The sequence below is a fragment of the Pelecanus crispus genome, chromosome 1 (genome assembly GCF_030463565.1).
Source record: "Pelecanus crispus isolate bPelCri1 chromosome 1, bPelCri1.pri, whole genome shotgun sequence".
Lineage (NCBI taxonomy): Eukaryota > Metazoa > Chordata > Aves > Pelecaniformes > Pelecanidae > Pelecanus > Pelecanus crispus.
The window spans coordinates 12,047,128-12,063,351 of record NC_134643.1 but is presented as its reverse complement, the minus strand read 5'-3'; the positions used below and the strand labels follow the sequence as shown (position 1 = coordinate 12,063,351).

Sequence of the window (16,224 nt, the reverse complement as noted above, 5' to 3'; positions counted from 1 at the left end):
GCATCCACAATGTCAGATCCGCTGTACAGAGAAATCACATCTTGTCCAAAGAGACTATGTACATCAGGAGGAATTTCAGAAGCTCTGCTTGCTGAAAGATTTCTTCCTATGTGCCAGTAGAATCGGCAGGATGCTTGACACAAATCTCAGCAAGCCAAGCCACTAATCATGGGCTGAAACTCATCCCAGTTCACCAGGAGATGTAAGCATATTTGAGACCCACTGAAGTCAAAGTGCACTGCTGAAGAAAATAATTTGGTGAGTCAACATGGGGGCTGCCTCCCAAGACAGCTCCCCTGAAGTGATTACTTTCTGCCAGGGCAGAATTCAACCCTGTGTCTTCTGAATGAAATGTCCTTTTATATGTCTACACCATGATGTCAGCTTAGCGGCTATGCAGTTAGATATGATACACAGACCATACAATTTGCTACTGGAAACATATAGAATTACATAGTCACAAATGAAGTAACAGTGCAGTTACTTATGCAATTACAGGTACAGTAGTAAAATGAACAAATGGATATATGTTGTGTCAATTTTGCAGAAATTGCAAGGTAATTGGTGCCACCTCTAACAACATATTTGTATAATACTTCCATCCATGCAACTAAATGCCTAAAGGAGAACAAGCACTTTTCATAGATGTTGATTATTTGTTCCCTTTCCCTGTTGACATAAAGGAAAATGATGGTTCTACATACTGGCAGGAAACAAGCCACTAAACTGTTGGTGACGTTTTCCATATTACAATCAAGACATAACAATCTCTGCAATAATTTTATTACCCTGAAAGGAATTATACAAAGCATATAATTTTGTCCAAATCTAGGTAAGTTTTTATTAAAGGTCTTAAGTCTCTGAAAAGGCTATTAATGTTTAACTTACTTTTCCCAGTATTAAGTCTCTCAGCCAGGTGCCAGATTCAACTATTTTTCTCCTGCTGTAAATACAGAGTTACTTTCACGAAATAACAGGAATCAACTGAATGATTGATAGTTTGCTAACCAATCCACTTCTATGTCTCTTCCCTCATCCAAAAGGGTTTTTGAGATATCTGGTAGGGGACCACATACACACTGAAGGAAGGGACCAAGTGCAGAACTAGAGTCTATAAACACTGTAAAAGGAAGTGATATTGACTTCTGTGAGAACTCTGCTTATGGCAGGCATGTCAAAGTCCATCAATAATGAAAAGAATAATTTCTAAAGAAATTATTTTTAATGAAACATAGAAATCTTTGACCTCTTATAAGCGGGGAAGAGAAATATGATCATATATGCTGTCCTTGGCATATGCATATATCTCTCAGTAGGGCTTTTGTCATGTACAAAGAGAAATATATGGCTCATAGAAAGACTAAGATGTGTTAAATAAAACTATAATTTGTTTCTCCTTCTAAGATAATCTGAAGAGCAGCATAAAAGAGGTCATATGATCTATTTCTACAAAACCTTTTATCATCCAGTAATAATATCTTTGCAAAAGTGTTTACCCATTCAAGTATCTTCAGGAGATATGTCACCATACTTGCATATACTGTAAGCCACTCTAACATTTATAAAACAACATTGATAGACAAAAACGCTAAAAACACCCATAAATATTAAAAGAAGCTCAACAAACTTGACTGTCAAGTAGTTAAAAAATTGTTGATCTTTACATTACATATTAATTCCATGTTGTCCAAAATCTTTCTTTGAATGGAAGTTGTTGAGTTTTTCAGGGTTTTCTGTAGGTCATCATAATCTTGTGTAACCACCGGGAGTAATATGAGACCCGAACAAAAATCCCAGGACGGTTTCGGATGGCACATCCACGCCCAGGAACAATGACACCAACTACTATCTTCAGCCTGTTCTGTTCACAAACCAAGGGACCACCATAATCTCGCTAGGAAAAAATAAACATAAAGAACGTCACTTCTCAAAATGCTTCAAGACACAGCTCCCACTTGTCTCCTGCTGACTGGTTTTATTTGGGGATGACCTAACTCAATGAACAGGCAACAGAGTTATTCTTGCCATAGGACAAAAACAAGCTTCCAATATGTTTTTCACAACCAGAATTTATGCGAACCAATGTCAAGGTTGGCCTTTGACTTTCAGTTGCTTCCTATGCAAATTAAACCCTATGATCCATCTTTGCGTGTGATTCTAGTGACTTCAGACTACCAGATCTTACTCTCCTCTTTCAGCTACCTGCAAGCATAATATTTGTTTATGTGCATATAAACCAGAAGAGCAGAAAGTGAGTTGACTGATAAACATCTTTGTTGTGATAACAGGCTTTGCATCAAAGATTACTGACAGAGCCAGGTTAATATCCTTCTGCCAGTCAATCATGTTGCAAGGCTTCAGGATGAGAATCTATGTCTACTAATAGGTGAAGGCGTATGGGGAAATCCCAACCATAATAAAAGGTAATATTTTGCAGACAGAATTTTGAGACATAACTTGTTAAAACACTATTTTTCATTATTCTGAGTGAATGAGGCATCTATGCACCAACCAGTACAAGCATTCAGTGAAAATTTGGAGTATGACCAACTCAAATTGTGGTCTTATTTAACACTAAAACATATCCAGTTTAAATTAGTTTTAAATGGTAATTTAGATGCATTCACATAGATTTGGGACTTAAACATAGATTCTGCAGGTTTTACCCAGGCAAAATGTATACTGAACCTAGCAAACTAGCTACAAAACTAGACAGTAAATGTTCAAATTGGATAGTGAGGCATTGTTTCAAAAAATAAAAGCTGACAATTAGCATTGTATTCTCTCCGGATCACCAGAGAAACAACAATGCTTGACCTTTATTTGGTTTGGGGTTTTTTTCTGACTGACGGCAGAGTAGTTCCCACATGAACAATGAACTATGTCAGTACCATCAGAGCGGCTCATAAAACATTTTCAGGAGTGGAGTTTCACCTGCCAATCTGATTTTTTTTCTCTGTCTGTTTTCTGCTGAGAAAAGTAGCTTCAAAGGGAAACTCAGGGACCAGGAAACCATGCAGTGATTAAGACTGATTGCTAATATTAATTCAGTCCATTTCTTCTTGCGGGGGACAACAAAGTGCAGGATCCCCAGCAGATTTCCATGCAGATGTTTCATTTATAAGCCTTGACGTGTCTAAGAGTTCATTTATGATTAAATATTTGATTTTGAAGAAAATACTTTGCAGTAACAAAATGATTCATTGGAATACTAATAATAAATGGAAGAGGCCTCAGCCTGATGAAGACCTCGTTTCCCCATGCTTTTGTAGTACCCCTGGGTAGGGACAATTTCACAGCTTGGTTAACATCAGTATTAGGAAATCATCTGCTCTATTCCAGATATTAAATACATAATAATATTTATGACTGCCCTCCTTCTAGACATCATCTCATCAGGCAGATTTTTCACACAAAAAATGTCTTCTTGTAATAAATGGTTTACAGCATTTCTCCTCGGATGTCTTTTCATCAAAAGTATTCCCAAGCAAAACTACTGTATCAAACTATACTTTCACTGAAGTAGTTCTCCTGTCCTCACTGATATGTTGCTCAGGCTTGACTAGAGATACCAAATGCTCCAGCCTTCTGGCTAATACTGAACCTCAGTACATTTTTTAGTCTTTCACCTTCTTTCATAATTTTATCAACTCTGTTGAGCACTGACTTGGTATTTTGCATGCAAGTCCTCATCTAAGTAAGTAGTTAAATTTGCTCCAGCCTTGGCTTTCTACTCAATCAAAATGTACTGCTGTTTTTAGCACACAGCCCACTTTTGTCCTTATTATACAGAACACAAATTTATCTCAGTCTAGAAAAGTGTTTAGTCACATGAGTATATATAACATTCACGTGAATCCTTTACTGGTGTGGTGGTATGGCAAAACTGAAGCAAAGGAATGTCTTCCTGCACTCTGGCAGAACATAGATCACTAGAAACACAAATCGTTTTCCAATGCAAAAGATTAAAATAATTTTTGCGGCACTAGTTTAATGCAGAGAAAATAATTATACAAAAACGCTAGTAAATTATTTCTGGGAAAGAAATAGCCAGGTTGAAGGCTCCTAAGAATGTATTAGGAAAGGTAATATTTACCTCACAAGGTCCAGCACCGATGGTTTCAGCGACAGCACAGATTTCTGACTCATTTACAGTGATCTTCCCTTTGAGATATTGGTTGCATTTCTCATTACCCAAAATAAACAGGTTTGCTACCCGGAGAAGGCCATCATAGTTAATTACTAGGGTTGAAAAAAGAATGAGAACTTTATTCTATTTTAAGTGAAAAAAAAAAAATTGAAGATGCAGTCTGGATAAACTTAATCATGTAACTTCAGTTACTGTACTTTCTCTCCAGTACTCACATTTTTGTTCAGCTTCACTGTTATCATGCATTTGTCTTTTGGATTTCTTATATTTGCTACAAATGAGATTTGCAAGAAATTTGTTTGGTGTGCATGTCTGTTGAGTTGTCTGACAATATCTGGAGAAGTTTTTTGTATTAAAGTACTAGGTAACTGGGTTTACTCTACAGTCCACCAGCAGCTTGCCCTGTCACATCACAGAAATCAGAAAAAATGAGCCTCAGAATGTTGTCACTCCCATCAGTTGAGTGAGGATTTTGCTCCCTGCCTTAAACATGAGTTAATGAGTAACAGTGCCTGCCGTGGCCTAGGGAAGGACGTGCGACTTGAAAAATACTGTAGCAGAGCAGAGTTTTTCTCGTTCTGTGCTGGCTCAGCTACACTGAATGACTTTGTGCCTGCAAGGGCAGAGCCGCAGCTTTGTGCAATCTCCATTCATCAGTGTGAAGGTCAGGAAGCAGAAGCCCTGTGGAGCTTGTTCTTGTTCTACATGCCGAAAGACAAGCCTGTACAAGCTGCAAAGATAAATAAAGGGCCTGGACCTGCCTGTTCCCTGCACAGCCATCAAAAGAAAATGCCAAGCTTGCCCTTCACTGAATTGTTATCCTGCTTTCTTGAATACAGAAAAATGGATGTAACACTTCTTTCTTCCCTGACTAGGATGCTGTGAGGATTATATGAAGTAGTGCATAAAATATAGCACAAAGTCCTTGGATTACAGATGTTATGTGTTTATTACATAACTCCACAACATTGCAAATTCCTTATCAGTTCTCTTAAGCTAAGCTTTCCTGTTACGCTGCACTGTGCTCCAGCCCGACTTCCCAGTTCCCCAGAGAGCCATTCCCTGCAGAGGATGGCTAATGTGGCCATGCTGGGAACATCAAAAGCAATCATCTAGGAGAGGGCTGGTACAGATTACTTGCCACCCACAAAGAAATGCGGAGTAATGGTTACAAGGAAGAGAGCCTCAGAATTACAGTCTAGCTTCTGCTCCGCTTTGAGGACAGCGTGAGTATGTTGCTGCTGCTTACTCAGGGTCTGTGGCAAAATGACATTTGAGCACAGTAATTATTGGAGTAATTATTGTCAACTGGCAGCTATTAACTTTATCATCAACACGTAATTAGCCAGATATAGTATTTACCAGACTAAATAAACGTCTGCTCTCCCACATATTTGTATTTACTTCACACAAAAACTGTGTTCAGTAAACATAAGTAAGGTTGCAAAGTCAAGTACTCAAAAGTTAGGAAATGCCAGACTTAGGGCTGCCTCTGCATCCTTAGTTCACTATCTTTGTGTATGGTAATTATGATTACAGGATTCTGCATTAGTTTTTCCACACGGAAACCTGCTTTGGGATACAGAAAGAGACTGCTCAAGTAGATGAATCAGGGTTTTTCAAAAAAGGGTTAGAACTCTGCAGAACAATTCTGCCAGACTTTTTAGACATGTAAAACAATATTTTTCTCTGGTTCATTCTTTGAAATATTTGAATCATTTTGCCTGTTACTGAGACCAAAAAAAAAAAAAAAAAAAAAAAAAAGATAGACCAGCAGAAAATATTTCATATTAAATGATCTTAGACAAAATGCTCAAAGATTTACAAAATTAGAAAAATATTGAAACTGCATTTTATAACAAAAAGTGTTGGATAACCATGGCATCAGGCAATACCAGCAGCCTCACCTATAATGACAAGAGGAAGTAAGCTGTCAACGCATTCATTTAGTTTTTAAAAATAGTTTCTTACATCCAGTGTATCCCCATCCATAAACACTGCAACTGGTCTTCTCTGGAATGGTACATCCAGAAATGGGCAATCGGATTATTTCTACAAAATTTGTCAATATGGCAGGTCTGAAAAGAAAAAACAAATAGTAGATATAATAGATTTTACTTAACCTTCTAAAATGCATCTTAAAAATGACGTTACACCTACTATAGACCACAGCAATTAAAAACTGTGCCAATACTTTTCCTTTCTTTTCTGTCTTTGAATAATATGATGGATTCTTCTGCCTATTTTTTGTGCTACAGCTGTTAACTGTCAAAAGATTTCTTGAAATGCTGTCACCATTTTTATGCAATTTAACTTGGGTTTTCATCTTAAAAGTAAGTAATGATGGCATTTCATTTGAATATATAGTTTTGCTAATATGGAGAAAGTTTGAAAGCTCATATGTACAAAAGCATCTCAATTACAATCCGGTGCTTATTCTATAAATGAAAACCTTATACTTATACAACCTTATAAACCTTATACAATGTGGGTTGGTTATTTAAAAAAGAAAAAATAATTAAAAAACAACAACAACAAAAAAACTCTCCCAACAAACCTAAACTTGTTTGTCAGGAAAAAAAAGTGTAGGCACGATTTTTCAGAAGTAACATCTGTTTTCTGAGTAAGGTAGATGAACCTGCATTTCCATATATCAAGCAAAATTTCTTACAGTTGGAAGTTTACCCCATGGAGACATCATCTGCAGTATCAGAGATAGCAGAGAACTGAATTTGCAAATCTTGTTTAGCAAGAATCTCATTCATCACTTGAAAATCCTGGAATTGGCAAGAATAGCTACTAACCTGCTAAGTTTCAGTAAGACCAAATCTGACCCTGAGGGGCCATATACCAACTGGGAGATATTCAGAACTTGTCTATGCTTTTCCTCTCCCTTTCCTTTGATATTATGGACTCCAAGCCAGGCTTTGTAGTCTTTCAAATCTTTGTACCTAAATGAGGCAAAGTTGGTTAGGATTTTGCTGAGTGTATAACAAAGTAACAAAAAACTCTGCTTAATATGATTACTTGGTTTAGTGTGGACTTGGTAATGTTAGGTTAGTGGTTGGAGTGGATGATCTTAAAGATCTTTTCCAACCTAAACGATTCTATGATTCTATGATTATGCTAGAAGATCTTAACTAATGCTCCTCACCAGAAATAGGTATATGCTGTCAGCTGCTATTCCAAAATCAACATGCTCGGATGTAAGTTTTTGGTCTGAAGCCACTACACAATTTTGTCTTTAACTGTTAGTAAAATCTAATTTTTTTTCCTAATAGTATCCACACATTTAGACCCTTAGACATTATGAACCTCTGAACTTTTTGAGATTTACCCAAGTTTTCTGTTTTATTCTGTCCAGCTAAGCAGAAGCATGAGATTATTTTCATAAAGAGGCAATTGTCTAACTATTACACTTGGAAAACACATTTATACTTCTATGTAAAATAGCCAGAGCTCTTTTAGATTAACAACAATAATAACAGAAAATACCAAGGTCCCACAGGACCTTTACATCAGAAAAGCAGTGCTAAAGCCAAACAGGAGGGAAAAATGCTGCATTTAAATTGAAGAAATGTTGTATTGATAAGTTCCTGAAAATAGATATATTTCAATATTGCAAAGCTACAGACTACTGTACCGAGAAGGGAAACACTGCCTTGCTGTTAGAACCCACTCTTCCTTTATCAAAGTACCTCCACAGATATGCTTATTCCTGGGGAAGAAAAAAAAAAAAAAAGAAAAAGAAAAAAAGAAGAAAAAAATTTAAAAAGTATTTAAAAATTTAAAAATTAAAAATAGTATTAGTTTCTACATAGTCAAAAACTTTAAAGAGTACTTTTGCTCCCCACATACATTTGCTGGTGAAAGATGGCTGACTGACAGCCTGCAAAAACATGCCTCTGTCCCTTTGTTCTACAGTTCCAACACTTATAGTAGCATGACTTTGCAGAGATCTACTCCAACGTGTATAAACCAGGAGGAAAGAGAAATTCAGTTACTCTGTTCATTTAGTGGTTTCAAAGTTGAATTTATAATAAGAGATCTAAATTAAAAAAAAAAAAAAAAAAAAAAAAAAAGCTAAGCTAATTTTTTGTAATAGAAACCGGACTGAATCATTCAAGCAAGTCCCCAGACTGCCACCAGATGTAAACAACATTTAGTCATTATTCATGTAGGTATTATTCAAAGCGTTGACCTCAAGGTGGAGAGTTCCTATTTGATTACCAGCCCTATGAGATTTCTGTCCCCACATACTTCAGTTGGAAACAATCTGAAATGCATGACATCCTACATGTGATTATAGAAAACCTGCAGCATAATATATCAAGTAAAATTAAAGCAATTAAGCATGACAGTTCTTTCAAAAATAAAGATGACTGTGGAATGCAGATTAATTAGTTTCCTTCTTTGTGCCTCCAAAATCACATTTATTTTCTGCAGCTCTTTGGAAAGTGAATCAGAATTGTCAGCAATTTAGGAAAAGCTTAAAATCTCACAATTTATAAATTCAAATCACACAAATGTTCAAAGCTTTGCAAAGAACTGCTGGAAGGAGCCCAGACTCTATATGGAGTTCAAAGACAGCCGAAAACACAGATGCTAGCCTCCTTTTTTTTTTTTTTTGTTTTGTTTTTAATTGTATTTTGGTTGAGCAACAAAATGTCTGGTCCAAAAGGCTGGATTCTTCTTAAAATATAGATTCTGCCCAGTTTTATTATAAAAATGTCACAATCAGGAATACAAATGTGTTCTTGCATATTATATTTGCATCACTAATTATCAAAAGGAATTTACAAGATTGCATCATCTGTTTTAGAAGATTGACTCATACACATAGGAAGGCTAAACTTATTTAAATGTGGCACAAATCCAGAGCTGATTCCATGAAATAGATTAAATTAATCCAAATATACTTAAATATACCTGATAACAGAATTCGGATTGGATATATAAGAAAATATGTCATTGATTAATTTAACATTTACAGGTGGTCCCTGGTTGCCAAATATGAATACAAGTTTCTAAGTATCACCAAGCCTTTACTGTTGAGACATAGCAATTCCATTTTGAGGAGTATAGTTATTTTTTTGTAGAAAGTCCTGAAGTCATTAAGATTTTGTTTCAGTCAAGATTCTATTTGCTTCCTTGGTAACAATACAAAATAAAACTACATTTCTATGCCCACATGTAATACTTAGAAATATATTTTGCTGCTGGAGTATTCCAGGAATCCCTTTTTCATAAAAGAATCTGCAATCATTTAAGCACTCATTTGCTTAATGGAATTTTGTTGCATAGCACAAATTCCAGGTTCAACTACCTTAACATTAGCTATTTGAATTTTAGGCACCCATATGTAATTCACCTTACCTGTCTAAAAATTCCTCAAACATCAAGGCTGCTTTAAAAATACTGGAGAGATAAACTTTTCCAGAGAGTGATTCAGCCCACAGACCTGGTTATTTAATCTAGGACTAGAGTGGTGTTCCTTTAGAAATGTCTTTCTGGACCATCTGTTAGACTCCAAGAAAGGTCTAGTTCTGACTGGAGCTCATAAATTGTAAAGATTACCAAAGATGGGAAGGACCCCAGAATTTCTCTAGCAATGAAGCAATGTAGAAAATAAGCTTTTTATCTTTTCCTTTACTCCAATTTTTCATTTAAGACCTACTTTACAACGTGGTTTTAAAGAGATGACGAATCATAAGCTAATAGAAATGAGCTGTACTTTAGTCTGTACCCGCAGACAAAAAAGGTTTTTTTTTTTACTTCCTGGTTTTGTTCATAATAGAACATAACAAGCCTGATGCATGAGATATATCTCCTGTTATACATTAATGATTCACACTTCCAGCTGATGAGTTATGAATGAAAGTAATGAACGTAGGAAACAGTAATCTGTGTTCTGGCTTTTACACAGTAGCAAAGTAAGATCTGCCATAATGTAATACACATTTCCAGCTGCACATTAGGGTCTTGTTTTACAGAATGAAAAGGATTTTCCTATAGCTTCTACTTACTTTTTTGATACAGAATACATTTCAATTGCATGCAATGATATGAGCAGAACACTAAATATGACACACGTATAAATCCACTCACAACTAAATGCACTGCTGTCAAAATTAAAATATTGATATGAAACTCAATTTTTTTGTAACAGCCTCTAAAATAAACTGTTTAATACTGGATGCTAAGCCAATGTTATGAAAAGGTCTGCAGTAACTAGCTGAAAGAGCAGAATGCTATGAATGCTTTACAAGCTCATGTATGTAAATTAGTGATAGTGAAAATATAAATATTTCACTGATGGAATGAATACTATAGAATCACCTGATGTTCCAGGAGTGCTGATTTTCTGCTTCTACAGAATTTAACTGCAGTCTAGAAGTATTCTTATTATGGTCAACATTTTCTACAGTTCCAAAACAAATATCCTAGCAGATGTATTGTCTTTCTAATCAAAATGATCGTTACCTGTATGTCAAACTAACCACCCATCCTTCATTAGTTTGTGTTGGGATTCCATTTACAACTCTCAAATGTTTTGTTGAGGCACAAGGAATGACAGGATCTGAAAGCAGGTCCAGAGATCACATTTTACTAAAAACAGCGGTAGGAAACCTGTACAGTTGCACATAAGGACCACAAGAAGGTCAATATTTATTACAGATTAACTTTCCTGCGACAATGAAGTATATTTCTAGAGCATCAAAACTACTTCAATTCAAGCTGGGTCAGTCTATATAAATATTCATAGGGAATATAAAATACATATATATAAAAATAGGGGTTTTGAGATTTACATAGTTGTAAAGCAAACACTGAAAATCATTACCATATCTCACCATTGGCAAGGCAGGACAGTGAGAATAGATAAAGGAGTATAATAAAGCTATTCTACATTTGCCTCTTGAAAAGCAATTTTTCTCAAGCTGTATTTTTTTTTTTTTATATATTTAACTGATCTTCCTCTTATTTCCTAATCAGAAAGAAATGGCTAGTCCTAGAGGATATTGTAATACATGCAGTGCACAGTACATCTGCAAACTTACTTACCATCCAAGCTAGTTGTAGTAGGAGTTGTATCACCTTCACCTAGACAGACACATAAGGTAGTCATAATACAAAATTAAAGCACATCTAAAAATTTATTAGAGTAAAAATAAACAGCAAGTGACATATTGTTAATTTTAATAGTTCACAAAGTTTTAAACTTCAATGATTTCTTTACTACTCTGCAAAAGCACAATTTGGTAAGGGTTAACAAGAAGGCAGAATTTCATTCCAATAAAATGAAATAAGAATTATACATTTTGCAAGAGGAGTTTCAAGCATTTTTCTTCTTGAAGGAGTCATGTGATTATCCAAATCAGATTTAATGATAATTTCTACTTTCTTTAAAAACCTTTGAAATGTCAAAAGTCCTTTTATGTTGCTATCAGCAAAAACTTGTCCTTATCAAAATGTGTTCCCCAAAATCTGGTTTGGTTCTTCGATCTAGTGCAAGTCAAAATACGGTTACAACAAGGTTGCTTAAACTTGGTTGAAAATTTTTGCCTTCAGTTAAGTCTTCAGAGTGACCCAGCATTATGAGCTAGAGGTACACGTGTAGCTACTGAAGTCTCATCCAACTAGATTTCCATCATTAAGAAAATAGAGATATATATATAAAGGTATACAGTTATACACATAGTTAAATCTCCATGTGTATGTGTACACATATACATATGTGTATGTGTATGCTTATGTATATGTGTATGTACATATGTATACTTATGAATGTATGTATAGTGCAGTTTGAAGAGACCAGTTAAAGGCATCAAGGAAGTATACTTGGGAACTGCCAGCATTTTGTCTGGACTGGTTAAACTGGTTATCAGTACCTGAGTGAGCTACTAGTAGTTTAATACTAGTCCATACAAGTTACAACTGTAAAACAGACATATTCCAGCTCTGGAGTTTGATTCCAGAAATCATAATACTCACCATTGCAATATACCCTACAAATGTTTGATGTGAATATTTCCTTAGGAATTCATAGATCCAGATAATGAACTCAGAACGAGTGAATAAAATACATTGACACAAATAAACTTTTTCACTTTTTTTTTTACTCTTCACATAGATGCCAAAATATCACCTGAGACTTCAAATACCACCTCTTAGAGAAGCTGCAGTTCAGAGTATGCGGAAATGCAGCAGATTGCTGCTGGGAATGAATGTAACGTTATCCTTAACCTCTAGAGGTCACAGACATGCATTCAAAAGCCTGATTTACCATTTAAATGTTCTCCCAGGATAGAGAGCACAGTGATTTAGAAATAAGAATTGAAGAGAAAAATTTTGAACATAAATGTGAATTGCACATTTTTCCACATAAACCTATTTTTTTCCACTTAATGTCAGTTTATTACTGAATTCCCTAGGATTTTCAATTCTGTTTATTGAAGCTCTTTAGATTTTAACGTGCAGCTTTGGAGGAGTGATGTTCCTAATTCTTGCCAGGAGTTAAATCATCCCATAAACATCTGAAAGCAGAATTTAATCTATATAGCACATATATACTTCAGCATATATATAGCGAGTTATCCTAACCTTACAAACAAATACAGATCACATAAAGAGACTATGAAGTTTGTAGCACAGAAGATAACTGTCCCTGGGTTTCTTGAGGCCACAGCCAGCATTCTGACCACTAGACAATTCTTTGTCTCCGTCCAGCCCTAATTCAATAGCTAGATCTGTTGGAAAATGTTTGACCATTTGTAACAGCTCTTTTATGCTCCTTCTGCATAAATAAGCCTTGAAATCTCCAAGCTGGTCAAGGAAAAGGACCCCTTGTTCATATATTGCACAAGCAGCTTCTGTCCTTCTTAGTCATGCACAATTGATTCTTGACAGAATTACACATTTTCTGCTGCCACAAGTGACAACAGAAAGGTATGTATACACATGTGACACCACAGCTTCACTGGGACTGCACAGCTGACAATGCCTGAGGCATACCAAGTACTCACATCGAGAAATAGGACAGTAATCCCAGGGAACAAGAGGATCATCTGTGTAACACCACGGACCGTGAAAATCATCATCTGGATTGCGGCAATAGTTTTTCTTCAGTTTACTAACATCTGGTTCTCTGAATATTTGTATATGCCTACAGGGGAAAAAAAAAAAAATTCAAAGTGCTGAAAAGCTTTATACTATAGCCCAAATTTTCAAAGGTTAAATGTTGCTTTGCTCCACATTGTAATATTAGCTGATTGAGAAGCCTACAGGTCAGGGTTTAGGGCTGGTTAAAATCAAAGGGAAGATGAGACCCAAGCATTTGCTGGATCTGGGTCCAAGTTTCCTCTGGTTGGTATTTTAAGCACTGTGTCCATCGGATAGCTGGGATGTTTCTAGATCTCCCACTAGAGCTAAAGTCCCTGAATACCCTGAGGAGGGATCTTTACGCTGATTAGAAGAGTATCTGTGTTGCCCTCAGCAAATCTGCAGGCCTCTCTGGGACCACAGGTACCTTCTCCCTGCAGATTAACAGCACAAGGGAGCACTGAATCTGCAGAGATAGCGGAATCTCAGGCAAAGGAAAGACAAACGTAAGAAAGTTAGGAAGAATGACCAGCAGGCAAGGAGAGAGATGAATGGCTCAGACAAACTGCAGTGATAGGTCACCTAAGTTGTAAATCTACATGAGGCACTTTAAAGGTGAAAGTTTGGGGTGACAATCTGAAGCAGAGAAAGCTGTTTATTTCTGGCTTGTCAGACAGAAGCATACAGGCTTCCTAAATTACAGCTGCACTGCCCTTTTAGTTCATAACCAACCATGCATGCTGCTTCCAGCCCACCCATCACCCAGAGTAACTGCTGAAGTGAGACAGATAACTCCCCAAAGAAGTTCCCAGATGGAAAATTTGTGGGACTTAGAAAAGAAAGGCTCAAAATTATATGAATGCAATTGCATCAAGCATCCAGTTGGTTCAAGCTGTCTCATTCACAGCTAATTGAAAACTTATCAGAGCTCTCAGAAGTCATGAACTTAAACCTCTGCCTCCCTTACGTGGACAGGACACTGGAATATGTATGCTGTCTCTGACTCTGTGTAGGGAAAACCACACATAGTCCACCTGGTGATTCCAGACAGTGCCACTGAAGTCTGCCTTTTGCAATACAGCTTCCCCAAAGGCTGACTTACTGACTTGTATGTCTTCACTTGACTGACCATCAAGTCAGCAGCAGGAATCAGGGACAGCCAAATTCCAGAGGGCAAAGGCTAATATGTTGGGCACTATGACTGTGGTGATCATGAGCAAGAACTCAAGAACAAGTACCAAAAGTAATATAGACATAATTGTATCAACTTCAGAAGCTAAAGGAAAAGGAAGGGAAAACTGTTTCCATCCAGGCCACTACTGTGTGTAATATCTCATATATAGCAAATTTTTTGATGAATCTCTGTCTTTGTGCGGTACCTGGAAGTAACTTTTCTTGTCACTCCTGAGATTTATTAGTCTACTGTTCTGAACCAGCAGAGACAACACTGAGGATCCTAGCATGATGGAAAAGTCTTGGAAACTCACAGCTTCTTTTGTACTTACTGCTGATTCATTTTTACTTTAACAAATTGTCCTGGTTTTGGCTGTGATAGAGTTAATTTTCTTCTAGTAGCTGGTATAGTGCTGCGTTTTGGATTTAGCATGAGAATAATGTGATAACACACTGATGTTTTAGTTGTTGCTAAGCAGTGTTTATAGTAAGTCAAGGGCTTTTCAGCTTCCCACACTCTGCCAGTGAGGAGGTGCACAAGAAGGTGGGAGGGACTATAGCCAGGACAGCTGACCCAAACTGACCAAAGGGCTATTCCATACCATGTGACTTCATGCTCAGTATAGAAACTGGGGGGGGGGGGGGGGGGGGGGGGGTGTTGGCTGGGGGGCAGTGATTGCTGCTCAGGGATGGGCTGGGCATCAGTTGGTGGGTGGTGAGCAGTTGCATCGCTTGTTTTTCCTGAGTTTTGTTCCTCTCTCTCTCTTTCTTGTTTTCCTTTTCATTATTATTATTATTATTACTATTATTATTAATAATAATTTTATTTCAATTATTAAACTGTTCTTATCTCAACCCCCAAGTTTTCTCACTTTTACCCTTCTGATTCTCTCCCCGCTCCCACCAGGGGAGGTGAGTGAGTGGCTATGTGGTGCTTAGTTGCCAGCTGAGGTTCAACGATGACACAAATAAATTAAAGCAACTTGACATTTCTGCTACTTGAATATGAAGCCAAAGTAATGACAAACAACAGAAATTGCAAGTTGCTTTAATGGCATTTGATGTCAGTGTCATTAGATCATAGACTCAAGATTCAATTTCAACCTGCAAGGGACCTTACGTAGTTTCACATCCAACCTCCTGCTTGAAGCAGCATGAGCTATGAGATCAGATTGACCAGATAAACATTTCCTGCTTTATTCCTGTTATCTTCTCAAAGATAGGGTAAACCAGGCCAGTAAACTAAACACTAAGAAACATCCCAAAGCCTGCAATTAGTGGTTAGCCTGAACAAAGACATGTTGCGTAATATATTTAAGTACTGAGAGAAAAAAAAAATTTAAAAAGATACTAAAGCTCCAGGGCATAAGGGGCTATTTTAGAATGACTGCAGAAAAAAAATGAGATGCCATCTGGAGGCAGTATTTATTCAGGACTCACTGAACCATCTCTTTCTGTTTTGTATGTACACACCTACGTAAGTCTTCAATATTCTTGTCCCATGTGGAGCAAGTCAGCCCAAATCTTGTCTTGGATAGATTCCCCATGTAACTCTTGCCATTGCCAAGATAACAATCTGAATAAGAATGTTGAGACAAAAAGAAGTGGAGGGTGATTGTGCAACATTGAAAAGAAAACTCTTCCTTTCCATCAGTAATCCAAATAATTAAAGTGTTATATTTAGCAAACTCTATACAATATGAATGAGACAACTGTATAAATCAAATCAGAAAGAAAATGGCAGAAAGTTTTCAAATTTAGATAACGTAATCTCCTGCTTGAGGCCTTCATTCTCAATA

At 36.6% G+C, this 16,224-nt stretch overlaps 1 protein-coding gene across 1 annotated transcript in view; it reads right to left on the bottom strand.

Moving 5' to 3' along the window:
* Window positions 1–1,723: 1,723 nt before the first annotated feature.
* The window catches only part of HGF (hepatocyte growth factor), a 58,523-nt gene continuing 44,022 nt past the window's right edge, over window positions 1,724–16,224 (bottom strand). The window contains exons 10-18 of the mRNA XM_075727705.1: window positions 15,899–16,001; window positions 13,177–13,316; window positions 11,216–11,254; window positions 10,634–10,730; window positions 7,794–7,868; window positions 6,955–7,101; window positions 6,122–6,228; window positions 4,097–4,242; window positions 1,724–1,894 (exon numbers count right to left, since the gene is read on the bottom strand). Of these exons, the coding sequence (XP_075583820.1) occupies window positions 1,724–1,894; window positions 4,097–4,242; window positions 6,122–6,228; window positions 6,955–7,101; window positions 7,794–7,868; window positions 10,634–10,730; window positions 11,216–11,254; window positions 13,177–13,316; window positions 15,899–16,001 (1,025 nt within the window). The remainder of the gene's footprint in view (window positions 1,895–4,096; window positions 4,243–6,121; window positions 6,229–6,954; window positions 7,102–7,793; window positions 7,869–10,633; window positions 10,731–11,215; window positions 11,255–13,176; window positions 13,317–15,898; window positions 16,002–16,224) is intronic.